We start from the raw sequence: 17,217 nt of genomic DNA, 5'->3' as shown, positions 1-17,217 counted from the left end.
AGTGTGCCGAACTGAAACACAGGAGGTTCCATTTGAATCAGGAAATGCTTTTTTACTGTGAGGGTGACCAAGCACTGGCACAGGTTGTCCAGAGAGGCTGTGGAATCTCCATCCTTGGAGATGCTAAAAAGCTGTCCGAACAGTCCTGGGCAACTGGCTCTAGGTGGTCCTGCTTGAGCAGTGGGTTGGATGAGACCACCTCCAGAGGTCCCTTGCAACCTCAATCCTTCTGTGATTCTGTGAGAGCAGCAAGTTTCCTTCTTGAAGGATGCAGTCTATAGGCTGAAGGCTACAGTTGTAATACTGAGTTTAAAGTTTTTAAATTAAAAAAACCTCAGTTGCTGAAGACAGGACTGGATATTTTTTTAAAAAATAATAATAAGCAAGTACTGTTAAGTTGCCTCCAGCAACAGTTTGTAACCTGTTCAGTGGCCATGGAAAGAGCATAAGCAAGCATCGCATGTGGAGTGTGATCATTATGAAAGGCATCCCTAAAACTACTGATCAGTTTCTAAAGTCTCAGCACCGCAATAATGGACCAGAACTGCTACGGCTGACAGAGGATGTGACAGGCAGGAAGAACTGACTCCCGAATACACTTTCTCTAACACTATCCGAGGCCCAGATGATTACGGTAACTGAAATTCTGCTTGTAAAACTCAAAAGAATAAGGCTATGTAGGGACTAACATTTTCATGGTATTCAGTCTCCCTCTTGCTGCCCACCTAAATGCATTTGAGCTACCTAGACTTGGGACCAAAAAAAACCATCTGTCAGTGAACAGGTAGCAGAATGCTGGAACAGAAGTATATTTAGAGTCTGGGCTAGGCCCTATGAATTTCTCTATTTACAAGCAACATGGTGCTAACTTTCAGAGACCTCAAGCACAAATTAAAAGTGTCTGACTGAAGCAGAGTGTTCTGATATACTCAAGAGGCAGCAACTGTTGGATTCTTTAGGGAAACCTGCAAGTTGCAAACTATATATTTAACTGCAAATTACTCTGGATGACTACTAGAGGCCTGCTTCCTTAACACCACTGCAGATTGTATAGGAAGAACCAGAAAAACCCAACATTTAGAGATCAACAACCAAAAGGTATGTGCCACAAAGGACATGTGAAAAATATACAGAAATATTACTTACTGTCTTACAATGGGGAAACTACAAAAACATCAAAGGAAAGTATTATTTTTTTCATGGGTTCTTTAAGATAACACTTGAGTAATTCATTCTTGTGTAATGCCACGGATGTGAGAAGTTAGAAAAATCCATTTGAGGCTACTGAATACAAAGATAATAACTGTGGCTCATGAAGTCCTTGAGGGCCATGACACTAGAGGCTGAGAAAGAATACTGGAGAAGTATCACTGTTCTTACTTTCTTCCCTAAACATCTGGCAGTAGCTTCTGCCACAAAGAGGACACTGTGTAGAAGTTCTTACCATTACAAACTCCTAGACTAGTTCCAATCCTTTACATCATAAAATTTAAATGTAACCCATTATGCTATCAAACTTACGTTAGAAAGCAATGTCTCCTAAAAATCCAAGCATCAAGTCATCAAGATACAATTGAGCTTCTGATGAGTTTAAAAGGTACTTGAAAAATCAGCACCCGGGTTTAGTGCAACACTTAAACACTATGTCCCACTCATTTACTCTTAAGCTGTTCTCTCCAGATCTAAATCTCAGCAATATTACTTGCACAATAAATTTTAGAGTTTATCTAAGATATCTGTCACTTCTTATAAAAAGTAAGTTACCGTTGAAAAAGATCCTTCACCAAGAATTTTCCCAAATTTGAAGTCATCAGGTCGTTTCTTTCGAGGCTGTGGAGGCTGCTGTCCTGTATGTTGCTGCAAGGAGTTTGAACTAGATCTTGATTCAGCTGCAGTGCCCTCCATGTTAGAGCCCTGTCTGCTGCCACAGGTGGAAATGACAGGTGGAGTGCTGGAATCTGCTTGGTTCCTCACCATTGATGGGGATGAACAGGAGCATAACACCACACTAGACTGGATTGGAACAGCATCATACTAAAAAGAGAAATGGAACTGTTATTCCCATACCTTCGAATAATTACCACACACATCTGCACTTTATTTCCTCATGAGCATCATATACAATCCTATTTGAACGGGTTATCATTAAAATGTCATTAGGAGGGAATGTTAGTATTTATTTTAGAAATGGCAGCTCTTATTTTGTTAAACAACTCTGTTTAGGTCATGCTGTGCACATACATACAGCCGTAAGTCGAAAGTCCGAATGTTTTAATTCAAGAATACCTTTTTCAAACTCAAAAAAATGTTCCCTAACACCAAGGTATCAAATTTCATGGTATATTCTCCTACAAATAACATGATCTTTAAACTTTATTTTGTACTTAGAGACAGAGCTATCCGTCCAATCGTAACAAGTAGTAGTTTTCCTGAAAGAATTATCTAGTTATGTAATGAACACCTGTATTCACAAGTAACATTAGTTTAGAGATCCAAGTTACAGTGAACTGTAAATGAACAAGTAAAGCTTGAAAACTTTAATGGAGACAAAGGATAGATTCCTACATTTTTACTTGGAATCTCACTTTCTCCAATAGTATTTCTCTTTAATACACATTGGGGAAGGACAGGAAGAAAAGAGAACATAAAAAAGGCAGATCAGCTGGAGGGTTTAATAATCTGCAATATCTAATACTTTTTTTGAAGAATGCTCTGGTCTGTGACCTTTTAAAACAAGGAAGATTACAGTGTTTAAATTGTACGTACGGTCACATAAAGACATCCCAATTCCACAACAAAGAACCATATATAGCCCAGAAAACAGCAAGTACAAGAAGATACACTCTAAATACTGATTCTTGTAATATACAAAGCAAATCATCATTTGGTAGCCTTTTATCAATTTTTCCCGTAAGACCAAGGAAACTTGTCCATCTGCTTTCCCTCCCTGTTGGTAATAACACCTCCATTAGTCTGTCAGGTGTCTGCTTCAAATGTTTTACCTGAAACTGGCCAGAAAATGCAGACAATAGGAGAGCTCTGCTGAACTACTTCTCACAATAAAATCTGAAATGGTATGCAAACAGAGGGAATATTTAAGAAAATTAACACCATGTCTGAACATTATTTTTTAATCTTATTCTAACATATGTCCCACAGAATGAAACTATGACTTAATGAAAATCTCCTAACCTGAACACAGATGTATTATACAACCGTGTTGTAGTCTGTAACATACCTCATGTTGATATGCAAACAAACATTACTTCTGACAAAAAGAATTTTTTATCTCATGAATTTCAATTTGATTCAGAGCAATTTTCTGCATTTCTATCAGAAATCACTTTAGAAGGGAGTTGGACTTGCATTCAATCATGCATATGAGCTTAAAGCACCTAGCTCCCAAACTAGCAATTACTCACTTGGCTGTGCTCTATGCAGTAGGGAAAAGCAGCCCTTATTTACTGCTAAATTTCTTTCACAAATAAGGTACAATTCAGAAATACACTTTACTTACACATTTAGTGACATTACAGAACAATGAGACACATATTTCTAAGCATGCAAACACATACTTTCTAAATTGCAACGAAGTAACAAAGTCAAAAAAGAGTAGAGCTAAAATTCTCCATTTTCTCCACTTTCCATAATTGATATACAAATATCAATTCCTACAAGACTGAAAATTAACTATTATTAAGCAACTATTCTAAACAATATCTTCCAAGAAGTATAAGGGAAGATTCCCTTTCCAATCTGAGCGCAGCCTACTTGTTCCAGAATCTCTATTGCTCCTTAGGGCTTTTTCCAAGAACTATGACAACACCGATAGGGCAGCAGATCAAGAACAGGTAACAGCTTCTTTTATTAGACCTTTGTCCAAGCTCTGTGATACAGTGACGACTAACGAGGAATCTGCCTATAATGATAGTTATTTGCTACATTTTGTACAGCTTTTGTGAGAAGAAAAGGCTGGGCGAGGCTGGGGGAAGACTGGGAGACAGATGGAAGAACTTTGCTTTTCGAAAAGTTCACTAACTCCCCCAGAGAGCAGTAAATACCCCTACTCAGAATCAGTTATGCAGCATTCTTCCCTTTGAAGAGAAGAAAGTATACTGATGCTATTATTATGAAAACAGCACATACACATTAAAGTACGTGTGCTGGAGGTCACAGTTCCTTTTATGCCTTCTATGCATATATTGTAGCTGACACCTTCTGTGGACTAGTTTTTGTCCCTAACATTCTCACAGCCCAGCTGAATCACCCTTCCTTCAGACAGCTACTCAAATACCAGCCTGTACAAAGACACGTAATAGCTAGAATTAAAAACAGATTATTTTTCTTTCCTATCAAAACTGCAGCAAGACCAACACAAGCACGACTGCTAAACAACTGAAGTGATGCCAATATAAGAAATACCCCATTAATTGAAATACAGTAAATAAACATACATGCACACAGACTAAGTATTAGGATTTAAATGATGAACTGGCACCAGACTATTCTAGAGCAACTCAGGGTTTACAGGTAAATAAAGCAGAAGCATTGTGGGGGATCTGATTCTGCAGCTAGCAAGATCACCTTGAAAACACAAATAAACAAGACAAAAACCCACCACAAAAGCACCAGAGAGCACTGAGAGAAAGGAGGGAAAAGGTGTTGGATGCAGTATATTTCCTTGCACAGTATCTGAAACTAAGTCACAATGAATACCAAGTATAGAAAAGTCCTAAGGGAAGAAGAGACAGGAGTAAAGGACTTTGTAGGAAGAGAATGTTATTTCCAGACAAGGTATAATGTCAGTTAGTCCCTCAACTTTCTCAAAGGAAAGCCAAGATTAAGAACAAGGAGGACAGAAGAAGATGCAATAAAGTATCAGTTACCTAAGAAATCACAGAACTATGCCACTAGGTATGCTGCACATGAACATTTATAGAAAAGGTCATCCTGCACTTGTCTTTCCACACTCCACATATTCTTGTTTAGTATTTTGTGTCCCGTATTATTTACCTTCTCAGTTTTATTTTGAAAGATCCCAAAACTATACATGTTTCTACATATATGTCTTCACAAATGACGGAGACAGAATGCAGGCTAGGTCATCCACTCTAACCTTGTACAGCCACTCTTTTGCAAAAATCAGATTTAAGATTCTGCTTCTGCTAGACACGGACTTTTTTAGTGAAATATGAAGTCAACCACTGAAGAATTTTAAAACCTTCTAAACCACGTCTGCAGTTCTCGGAAGCTTGAGGATGCTCTCCTTCCAGCAATTATCAACATTTCTCAGCTGGCAAACCAGTGAAAGCACAGACCCTCACATAGTACAAGAGACTTACCTATTGCATGTCACGGATCACTGCGGACCACACTGATAACCACTGATCTAATCATTCTATCTCTGCTTCTGAAAACTAGTCTTTAACACTGTCTACTTTCCCAAGCTCTTAAGAGTGCTGTTTCTAATTTACTTCCAAATAGAAATTGTTTCCTTCTTAGTGCAACATACCGTGAGTTTGAAAACCTAGTAAGGAAGAAGATAACAAATCTGCTGAAGGTGAGTGGAATTACAGATCAACAGACATATCAAAATCTTCATTAACTTATTTTCTCTAAATCACTAGAAACAGGCTTCCTTTTATTTACATGCCATGTGAAGTAAGTCCTCATATTGTTCTTTTCCCTTCTTGCCTGCAAACAGTAGAAATAAACTTTAAGAAAATGTGAATCACTGCAAAAAGCCCACTAGGTATCACTACATTCTTCCTTTCATACTTTCCTTGCTCCCCTTTGTATGAAAAGCCAGACACAGGCAAAGCTCCCACCTATCCAAAAGGAGCTATACCTTTTGGAATCCTTTTTGCAATTCCGCATTTTGACAACAGCACTACCACTACAACTTTTAATGTCTCTAGAGTACATTGTACGCAAATACCACGCTGCTCTAAAGCAAGTACAACCACAACAACTGCATCTCTACTAGCTTTTTTCCACCGCAAAATCTGCAACACTGCTTTGCTGATACAGTTCTATCAAAACTAACAGCAGCAAAAAATTACTGCTAGAGACTGGGCCTTCTGAAGCTTCCAGTATCTTTTACTTCTATCCTAACTGACATGATACTGAACCCTGAAGATGACTGAGAATATCTCTGCTATCACTGAAACCTACCAGCAAAATCTCACTTCTGTTACAAAGGAGGTCAGTGTGATTAGGGTCCTAACTTACCACTTGTTTGATAAGAGTCTAACTGCTGATAGTATTACTGAATCTCTAGCTGCATTAAGACATAGGGCAGACACGATCAGAAAAGCTCTTCCATCCACTTACCTCTAAGGCCAACTTTTTTGGAAGCAGACCTTGCTAACAGGAAGTATTATTTATGCAAAGCAACATGAGCTCTACACCTCAACTGGTACACTTGTTTCATTATAAACGATGCTGATGAGACTGTATAACCTAGAACATCAGCACAACCCTCTTAGGAATGTTTATGGTATACTGTATTACAAGTCTACTAAATGAAACAATTCAGATATACATCCATAAAACATTTGACTTGGCATTATATAATGTCTGAAATACAGAATACTGTTGAGGAAAATGAATGTAGGACATATTCTAATTAAAACTGGTTAAATTCTTAAACAACTTGTAATTAATAGTCATCCCCAAACAAGGATCTCTTCCAGTTCACACCTGGATTGACTCTCAAACCAAAAAGGTTGAAAGAAAAACTGCATAAATTTAAAGACTGAGAAAAAAACCAACCACACACCATTTGGCAAAAAAGTGTGTCTCTTTCTTAAAGCAATCTACAGCTGTTGGTAAATTAGACAAACAGTGAGACCTTACTTTTGTTTCTACCAAAACATTAATACAAATCAAAATATGGTCCAAGAACTTAGGCACAATGGTGGGAAACAAGTGGACAAATAACTTAAGCTAGTCCATACCTGAATACACAGAACTAGAAAGCATCAACTAGGAGAAGCAGTGTCTTACTGCCACTACTACTGTGCAAACCAACCAGTTTCAGGAGACAATCAAGACACTGAACTCTGAGAAAAACATCTAATCATCTGACTAGATTAAGCTCCTGAAATATATGTTTACTGAAGAATCTGTTTCAGCCTTGTGGTATCAGAGAATACAGAACTCTCAAAATCAGGATCACCTGCAATTAAACACAAGTCTTATACTATATAAGAATTACTGAGTGGTTTGTGTCGTAAGTGTTAGACTAAATTATGGTAAGAAGTTCACAGACCATCATGAAGATAAAACAATACAAACACGTATGCTCTACGTCAGCAAAGTCTGCTTAAGAAACGATAGGATTCAAAAAGCAACATAGCAGCACTCTAGGATATCTCTGAATGTTTTCACTTGCAAATGGAATTTGAGAGGCTTTCAAAACAGAAATTACATGATACAGTATAAGATACCCTCCCCGGCTGTCATAGTATCCAGTCACAGCTTTTACATGTCTGCCAAACACAGCCCTTTGATACAGAAACAGGAAGATCTTCCAAGCTCTATGAATCTAAGATTCAATGTCCAAATTAATACACTTGTCTTCAAGTAAAAAACATGGAGTCCATCTATTTATCTGTGCAATTAAGGAGGAATAAAGGCCTTTATTTCACATTGAGAGAAGGTAATTGCTTTCATTGGACAGGTGTTTTGTAGTTTTAGAGATAAAGCTGACTCGCTACTATTTATCAATACTGAGATTCTGCTAAAGACAGCTTAAGTTAGATAAGCTTGGCCTGAGAGGTTTTGTAAGTTATTTTGATACTGTCATACAAGACAAAAATTCTGAAATTGCAATTTATTTTGTATTGCTTATAATTTAAACATTGACAACTTGGGGTCTCCTAAGGATTTATCTGCAAAATGCAAAGGGAAAAAATGAACAGCTAGGCAGTTATATTTAATATATTTTCATGGTATGCTGGTGTTTCAGAGGGTTGACAAAGATGCAGCAACTGCATCTGACACAGATCTTGTATCTGAAAAAGAGCATAAGGAAGGGCAATTAACAGATATTATGCACAGCTTTCCCACTGGCCTCCTCTCCCCTCGTATCCCACAATGAAAATGTTTACTTTCTCCAGGTTCTCCAGTACCTGTTGGTGACAGTCTTCACTTCAAAGGCTAGAGTGCAACACACCCTGGAAGTTCCAGCATATTCCAAAAGAAAAAAAAAAACTCATCAGGTCGGATACTAAGAGGGGCCTGAATATACATCCTCAAACTATTCCTCACAGTACCCAAAAAGAGAACGCAGGCAAAAGAAGGGTAGTTCAGCTACAAGAAACGTAAGTTAAGATACAAAGGAACCCCGATTCAGAGTAACAAAATCCAACTAAAAGCCTCACCTTCCAGCGCAGAGAGCACAGTACAGGCGGCACTTCCCATTACACGCCAACCCCATCCAGGAGTGGTGTGCAGGAAGCGCAATGATTATCATGTGATCCCTACCAATGTTCAGCACCAGTTTTCCTTTCATAAACTCTGTACGCTGCTACACCAGAGTGACTGCCATGAACGAAGGCAACATAGAACAATAAGAGATGGTGTGCTTTCGTGAACTGCAGTAAATATCAATTGTCACGCCTTATATGTCTATTTGTGCTCTGGACTTCTGTCTAAAGATGGACTGTTAGACTTTCTGCTAAGTGATCAATAGCATCCTCTTTCTATTAACTAATTGTACATATGTATGTACATAGAAAGAAACAATATACTGAATAATTTATGAAACTTCATTGCATGCCAGTTTCCATTTATATATGCTTAGAAGTCTGTAAGATAAAGAATTTAATAATACATCTATTTGCCAACATTTTTATTACCTTTAAGGAATCAAAATATTTGCCTAAAGAGAAAATCCACTCATATGCCTTAAAAAGTGTCATTAGATGCTGTCACACTGTCATTATCACATAAAACCAAGCATGTAAAGGACAGGACAAAACTCAGATTAAGCCAAGCCTCAGTAGTACTTCTGAATACACTACACGACTAGTAAACTGTTCGCCCACCTAACAGGTTAACTTTGACACTCAAATACATACAGCCACATTAAAAAAAATTAAAACACCATAGTAACTGGGAGGTATTTAAAAACATGTACTCTGCTCACACTTTCAGCTTGATAGAAGATTATGTATCTCCCCAATCAGAAAGGAATACTGCTAGACCAGAACAGTAAGGAAACCAGACTTAGAAGTATGCTTTCAGATTCCAAAATCTGAGGAAAAAATTGCCAAAGGCTTTAAAGAACCACACTCAACATTCATTCATTGAAAAGAATATATTAAAATATTGTAACTGAATACTACATTGGCAAATACCTAGTCTTCTCTGGGATGAAAACATTAAGTATACTTTAATGGCTTATCTCTGTGCAGCAGAGAGTGCAAAATAAAGTGTTAAAAAACCTAGTAAAAAAATTCTAATGAAAAGGGGTGATGTTATGGCATTTACAAAAAACCTCCTGTTTTTAGGTACTAAACAAAGCAGTTAATTAAACAAGCTGGTTAATCTTCAACATATCACAAGAAGTTAAGTTTATATTGAAATGATAGATCTTGTTCAACCTTTCTTAAGGCAGATAACTCAAATGTCTAACACAAAATCGTAACAAATAAAATCAACAGGCATTTCTAAGAACAAACACTCCTCTCCAAAAAACAAACAAGGCACTTACTAAAAACTGTACTACGTTACAAAGATGCCCGAGACAACAGGATGTTTTTTTCTACAGAGAAGTTCTTTGAAGATCATAGTAAGCCATTTTCTTCAAACTGCAGTAAACAAACCCTACTCCAAGTATTAAGTATTTGTAGATATTAAAAAAGCATTAATCCTTTGTAGCACAGTGGTTTGCGTTTCTGTTGTATAAAGCTGCATCAGCACTCTTTCAAACATCATCGTGAAATGGTATGCAAAGATTACTGTAAAGAATAATATCTAGCTCATAACCTAACAAATCACCCAACTCCACATGTCTTGAAGAAACCATTACAGTCAGCAAAACAGTCTGAAGCCAAACAATTTGTCAAAATCTACACCTTGATCAAGGTTCAAAAATGGTTACTGATTACTACATTTAAAAGAACACATTTATAATTGAAATAGGAGATTTCAAAGCTATTTTAACACAACTTTGTTTTGCAAAAGAATCTGAAGTCATACATCTATCTGGAGTGAAATTTTTTGACCTCAGAAGTTGCCAATGAAAAAATCTGTTGCTTAATGGGCCATTTTTACGAATAAACCATGCAAATTTCAAAAGCATCCAGTTGTATAAAAGAAGGATTTTTTGTTGTTTAAACAGACTGCCATGCTGACTGATTAAAGCAGTCTAGGCTCTGACCCACCAAAACAACTATGCTCACCTTCACACGCAGTGTCATTTGGAACTTCTCAAATGCTGGGAGGTAAGCATTCACTGAAGCACTGCATAAAACTGTTCCCCAAAAAAACCTCTTAACTATCTTTATAGAAATGACCATTATTTATAAGACTACTTCTTTAAAAATAAAGTCCTGGTAACACATTTCAAGATTAAAGACTGTAAGTGTCAACAGAAGGGGAAAGCTTGGAGCAGGTAATTCTTCAAAGACACTATTCTACCTAAACTGGCTACGACCTTTGCAACAGTGGGAAACAGAAGTATGAAAAGAATTCAAGTGGATGTAGTCTGCTTGATATATTAACAGCCCTAATACAATCTAAAGAAAAATTACAGTAATATGAAGGTAATGTTGAAAAAACTTGTAATAAATCATCATAAGATACAGTTAATATTTCAAAGGAAATATACATAAAGCCCTGGCTAAGCTGACATAATGCCATGCTCTAATAACCTATGAGAATGAGATTAGTAAATTTTTTTTTTCAGGGACTTTTCTTTGTATTACTGAAGGCACAAGTAGGTTTTTAAAACAGACTCTAGTATCTACTTGGCATTTGTTTGCCTCATGTTCGAAATTAATTTTGGAAGACAGAAGTCCTATCTTCAAAGCATAATCAAGAAGATTAACATTGAGGAAGAATCACAATTAACTGATTTTTCTTCTTAAGCTTTCTGGATGCACATCCTTACAAAGTTCATGGTATACAAAGAAGTGTTTTATAGTTTGGGGAGACATACTGTATTGTTGATACAAAATAACCTCAAAACACCAGAAATAAAGCTCAGCTCTGACACTCTACCTCCTTCATAACTGAACTGATCACCTACCGCCAGTTGCTTACTTTCTACAGCAAGTCTGTAACAGTTTATCCGTAAGTGAGTAATGAGGAAATCAGATTCATGTTATGTCAGAAAAAATATAACCAACAGGCTCAAGGATTTGGAAGCACAGAGAACACCTCTACATTGTTAGACTGTTTTGAGTCTTCATTTAGGGAATAAAGGCATTTTATCCACAAGACTGATTTTGTTTCTACAGAAATGAATTTCTCACATACAGAGCAATGTTGACCCAAACATTTCGGTTAACGCAAATGCCTTTTTCTAAGTTTGACAACCTTACACATATGGTGGTATTTCCTGCCACTAATTTCCAGGATTCTAATTCCAAATTCAGGTAGGGATTAAAGCTAACGAAAGGATTTGTAAGAACCTGCGTATCAGCCAGTTACCCTCTAACCTCCTCTATTTCTAAGCAAAGCACTTAAGTTCCAAGCACTTTCAGGGGCAGAGACTGTCTAAGGCCTCCTTCAACCACCCCCTCCCCACCCCCCTGAGCCTCAAAACAGATCAGAAACAGGAAACCACAAAAATCTCTAAGAACCTTAAGTCAGCCTATGGCCCAAATAGCTATATATGTAAACAAGCCATTGAGAATTCATTTCACACGAACAGATCCAGGCCAGCTCACAAGAAAACAAAAGCCATCTGTAATCGCAATAGTCTAAACCACATTCTAAAGCATCAGTTGTCTCAAACACACCAATATTAAGAGGTGTTGCTCAGCATGGATGGGGGATCATGCCAACAAACACAGAAGGACTTGCTACACTAGGCTCCTTGCTTGCAATTCTAGGAGACAAAGAGAACAGTTTTGAGTGAAGAGCAGAGAAGCAGCCACATCTACAGAGGTGGCTGTAGATGGAGTGTACAAAGGTTGGACAGCACAGTCAAGAACTGTAAATTAAATTCCTGCAGGATTACTAAAGAACTGCACATCAAATGTAATACTTTCTTTTCAGATGAAGGTGCTAAGGAAGTTAATCCTTGCAATTTTTCACCATAAAGAATTATAGAGTATTTGCCAGGTGAAGTATTTGCAGCCTGTCTTTCAAAGCAGAAAGCAAGGCTCAGCTTCAATATTTAGTCACACAACAAACCAGTTATTCCCTACAGCACTGTTGAGTAGAATCCATGAGGTGTGAAAAATAAGGTTCTAGACCAAACATCTAACTTCGTGCATGTTGTGTTCAGTCCTTTCATACACTTTAGTTAGAATTTAGCAACTTCCCACAATCTTACCTGAAAATAAGGTGTCAGAAAGGGAAGTGGGGAGGGAGAAAAATCAGCTCCCTCCCCTTTTTTTCCTTCTTTATTACATATACATAATCTAACTTGGCCACCTGCAAAAAAAGTTTTACCATTTGAAATACTAGAAAGAGTAATTCCTTGGCTTCATACAAATTCTTCAGGAAGCTCCAGTATGAAGAACTTGCAGAAGGGTTTTATCTTCCAAATAGTGTTCTACGAATTAAGTTTTTATCTTTCCATATTAAAAAGTAATTTCTCACTTGCATTTTTTCCTGATGCCATAAATGTGCTAGTTCTACAGGAATTCATACAGCTTTTCTAGAAGAAAAAAACAGATAAAATACAAGTTTACTGATAAAAAACAGGGATTACTAAAATATTTCACATCTTCATAGATCAAACCTATTTTTATTACTTTGCCAGTTTATTACTTTCTTCAATCTAACAAAGTGACTGCGCCCCTGGTTTCACGCCTTCTGTACCAAAATTCCTGCAAGTACTTCAATAGTCAGCATCCCTTTCCAAGTTTTTCCTGCCATGCTGCCTTCCAACTGACCTGTTCTAGGGAAGTGAAATGAACCTGAGCTGCAGGGCATCTTACAATGTCCAGCTACAGCAATCTACTTGTAGAGTTCCAAGAGCTATACGAAACAGACATTACCTTTAGCACTGTAAGTAACAGACCAACAACCCAAAGAATAATTTGCTTTAAAAAAAAAAACCTACCCACACAGTGGATTCATTGTTTAGTTGAACATTGCTACTATATCCAGATTATTCTCTGGATCATCTCCTTTCCACTAGCTACACCAGCACTTCCTCTGTTAGAAATATGAATGTATACAAAATTGCTCCTCTTAAGCTTCTTCCATTTTTGTTCGCCTTTGAGCACCATCTCAACATCTGTATCTTCTACTATTTTCTATTCCTGCAGCCTGCTTTGGTAAGAGATTTACAGAAAACTTATCCCAGTTAAAAGCCTATGTATGAGTGATAAAGACTAGTCATAGCCTTATGCTGAAAACCCGAGAGAAGAGAATATTAAGTAGATAGACATGTAAGGAAAACCCCTCAAGCCTGTCTGAAAGTTTTATACCTACAAATGACTACAAACAGAACTCTTACCATAGCCTAGCCTACTTCCTAGCATAGATGCAGAACTTACCCTATTAAGAACCCAGTTCTTCAAGAAGTGTAGTTTGTATTAGTTCCATGGCGGGGCTGGGGGGGGGGGGGGGCGGCAGGGAAGCTAACAGTTTTGTTCAGACATATCTGTGACTATACTATAGGCTTTATCAGGTCAGAAAGACTGGTAGAATCTAATAATTGCTAGGGCAGCTAAACCTTCCAGTGAAGATGTTGCTGAAAATGAAGATGTAAGTAACCATTCTTCCAGACTCTTCATTTTGAGAGGAAGAGTACTTCTTGATATGAGACCAAATATGCTTATAATGGAGGCACGAACAGCAAATAACTAAGACCACACTGACACCTACAACTAAAGCAGCAGTCTCAGAAATACTGGATTTTCCATACTTGATATAATCTGAATTACAAAAAGGTTAACCGAATCAAGTCACCTCTATCTGCTACTGCCAGTCTGTACACTCACCTGACCAGAGAAATATTAAAAAGGATGGAAGAGAAGGAATTAAAAATAAGTTACCATGAGAAAATATTTTAGTTTTAACAAAAATGGCTGCCAACTTTGTTCTTCATTCATTCTCTCTCTGTATTTTTCTCTTACAGGCAGGGACTTAAACCATATATAGAAAAGGAACAGAAATGCAAGTGTTTTGGTGAGAAAAACCTGGAAAGAGAGGCTATAGGCAAGGACAGAAACACGAAGGGAAGCATAATCCCTGTTTAAAAGAGTCCAAGTAAACAGAAGTCATCTCTGATGCTGAGAAGCAGCCATATGGAGATCTATCAAGTGGCAGAAAAGCAAAACTAATTCCCTTAGTAATTAAACAATGCTTTATTTCATAATCCTTGATGCAATATTTCATGTCCTCTCCTGTAGGGCTATTCCACATAATAATTCTCATCTTCAGTCAACAGATATGATTATGTGTAACACCCCGATAAAAAAAGTAGCGAGCACAAAGAGGAGAGCACACTGAAACAGGACTTCAAGAACCAAGGCAGCTATGCCATTCTCCACGCAGAAGATCCTCCTTAGCCAGTTCCGACTGAGGAAAAAGTTTTTAAGTGCTGCACAGTGGAGCTTGGCAGCTTGCAACCGACAGAAAGAACACGAGACCCAAAAGCACAGCGGCATGCACACAAGGATAAGGAACATATCACTGCCGGTCAGTTACACCGACATCAATGAAACCTGGTAGTTATTTTTGTAACAAGCAATCTTTTCATAAGGGAATTTCTACACTAACTAAACTGTATAATCTACACTGCAAGTGAATATTTACCATGACCACTTCTGCGTATCAGCTACAACTCCATCTTATATTAGTCAGTGCTCACAAAACGTTACGAGTTTACACTGTCAGACTAACGTAAACAACTGTGCTTGAAACGGCGTCCTACAACGACCCTGATGGGTCTTCCTCACACGTTTGCTTCCATTACAAAATAAATCGATTCCAGAGCAACAGGTGGCTCCCCCCGGGCAACAACGCCGGCTCCCCGGTGGGAGACGGCCCGGCAAAGCCACGCCAACGCCCGCACCCGGAACCGAGAGCGAAGCTCCGCGAGAGGCTGCGGGGCGGCTCCTTCGGCCTCGGCCCCAGCCTCGCTTCCTCCCGCGGACGGGCCGAGCTCGGGGCGCTCGCCACCGGGCTCGCCTCGCGTCCCAGGGCCCCGCGGCGTCTGGGCCGGGAACGGGGCCCTCCCGCGAGGCCTGCGGCGACCCAGGAGGCGGAACGAGCACCGGGAGCAGCGGCGCCGAGGCCGGCCCCACAGAGGGCAGCGCTCGCCCGGCCGCCCTATCTGAGCGGGCGGGCGGCGGCGGGGCCGCCCGCGAAACCCCACCACGGCCCCACCGCCCGGCGGCGTGCAGGGCACGGGTGGCTACGGCCCCCCCCCCACGGGCCGGCCCCGCCGCCCGGGCCTACTTCTTCCTCCTGCGCACCGCAGCAGTGCCGGGCGGCCGCGGCGCTGGCCCCGCGGCCCGGACTCACCAGGGGGCTGCTGGTGCTGGCCATGGGCCCGCCCGGCCGGCGCGGCCCGCGCTCCCGTCGCCCTTTAAGACCCCAGCGGACGGCGGCCGAGCCCGGGCCAATGGGGCGCCCGCAGCCCCCGCCGTGACGTCACCCACAACAATGCCCCCCCCTCCGCCGTAGGCAGGACTTCCGTGAAGCCCGCTCGCTCATTGGTGGCGGCACCTGCTACTCACGTGCGAGACCAGACGGCGCGTCTCCCGTCAGCCTCAGCGCTCCCAGCCAGGACGAGCATGCGCAGTCGGAGGGGTGACGCTACCGGCTGCGGTTCCTGTCGGGAGGCTGAGCAGGGTGAGGGCGGAAGGGGCGGGGCGGGCTCCCCGCCTCCGCCTTGCGCTCACATCCGGGTCCATGCCACGACGCAACAGTGCTGTGGGGGCGACGGCGCGGTGACGTCAGAGGGGGCGGGTGGTGCCGGGGCGGGTCCCGGCGCCGCGGGGGGTGCGGCCGCGCGCGGTCCCGGTGTGCGCTGCCGGAGGCTCAGCCCGTGGGGGGCTCTGGTGGGCCGTGGGGAGCCGCGGGGGGCACCGCGGCCGCCGCACAGCCACGGGCTCAATACGTCATGAATGCAATTTCAGCGCAGATGTTCACCCCTAAAATCTGCCTTCTCGGAAAAACTCGCGTTCCCTGTGCCCCTGGGGCGCGGATTCCCCGCTTCTGACGAGCAGTTTTCATCGCAAGGCTTCCCTCTGCAGGCGGGGAGCTGAATCATTTTTACTCCTTGTAGTAAATGTGATCAATGTAATAAGTGTAATAAACGTAATAACTGCAATAAACACCCGAAAAGGCGTGTGCGTAGGCAGCCCGTCCTCGCCCGCCTGCTCCCAGCGCTGCAAGTGCGCTTCCTCACGGCAGTCAGCCGGATCCAAGCTAGCCGCCGGCAGCTCACAGCCGTGCTGCAGGGATGGGCGCTTTGTGCACAACGCTTTTAGCAAACAGTTTGAATTTGTCACGGGATTGTTGAATCGTGAGGGATTACTCAGAAGGATGACGCAGGGAAGGACCGTCTAGTGCACTGCAGCAATATCTACCAGACACAGACACTCAGCTTTGAGTGGGGGATGGCGTGGAGGCTCAGGGCAGCCGCAGTGTCCCAGTGTCGAACTACTTACCTTAGACAGATTTTTGCAATACCCAGCGTAAATCAACTTTCCTCTGTGATGATTTTTCTCTTCCTTTCCTTCAGCGGACAAGTAGAACAACTGATCACCATCTTCTAGGGGGATCTTCCCGCTCTGCTCACGGCGGGCAGCCCGGCGAAGCGGCGCCCGGCAGAGGGCACCGCCGCGCTGCGGACGGGCACCGCCTGCGGGGCGGGGGCGGCTGTGGGCGGGGTCGGCCAGGGGCGGGGGGTGGCTGTGGGCGGGCCCAGCGCGGTCAGGCCGGGGGCGGCGGGCGGCGGGGCGGGCCCAGCGCGGTCAGGCCGCACCGCCCGCGGCAGCTCAGCAGGCTCTGAGGGAAGCGGAGCGCGGTGCTGGTGCCGGGGTTCACTGACGGTCCAGACAAGGGGGGGTC

At 41.5% G+C, this 17,217-nt stretch overlaps 1 protein-coding gene across 3 annotated transcripts in view; it reads right to left on the bottom strand.

Annotated features, from left to right (window-relative positions):
* Positions 1-15,785, bottom strand: part of PDPK1 (3-phosphoinositide dependent protein kinase 1) — a 35,663-nt gene extending 19,878 nt beyond the window's left edge. For 2 of the 3 annotated variants that reach the window (XM_068423261.1, XM_068423263.1), the window contains exons 1-2: positions 15,664-15,785; positions 1,765-2,034 (exon numbers count right to left, since the gene is read on the bottom strand). In XM_068423261.1, the coding sequence (XP_068279362.1) occupies positions 1,765-2,034; positions 15,664-15,687 (294 nt within the window). In that variant the 5' untranslated portion in view covers positions 15,688-15,785. Of the gene's footprint in view, positions 1-1,764; positions 2,035-15,663 lie in introns of those variants that run through there. The other variant, XM_068423262.1, reaches the window with a different exon arrangement.
* Positions 15,786-17,217: the final 1,432 nt, after the last annotated feature.

This window comes from Nyctibius grandis, chromosome Z, assembly GCF_013368605.1.
Source record: "Nyctibius grandis isolate bNycGra1 chromosome Z, bNycGra1.pri, whole genome shotgun sequence".
Classification (NCBI taxonomy): Eukaryota; Metazoa; Chordata; class Aves; order Nyctibiiformes; family Nyctibiidae; genus Nyctibius; species Nyctibius grandis.
This window is presented reverse-complemented; position numbering and strand designations above follow the sequence as displayed.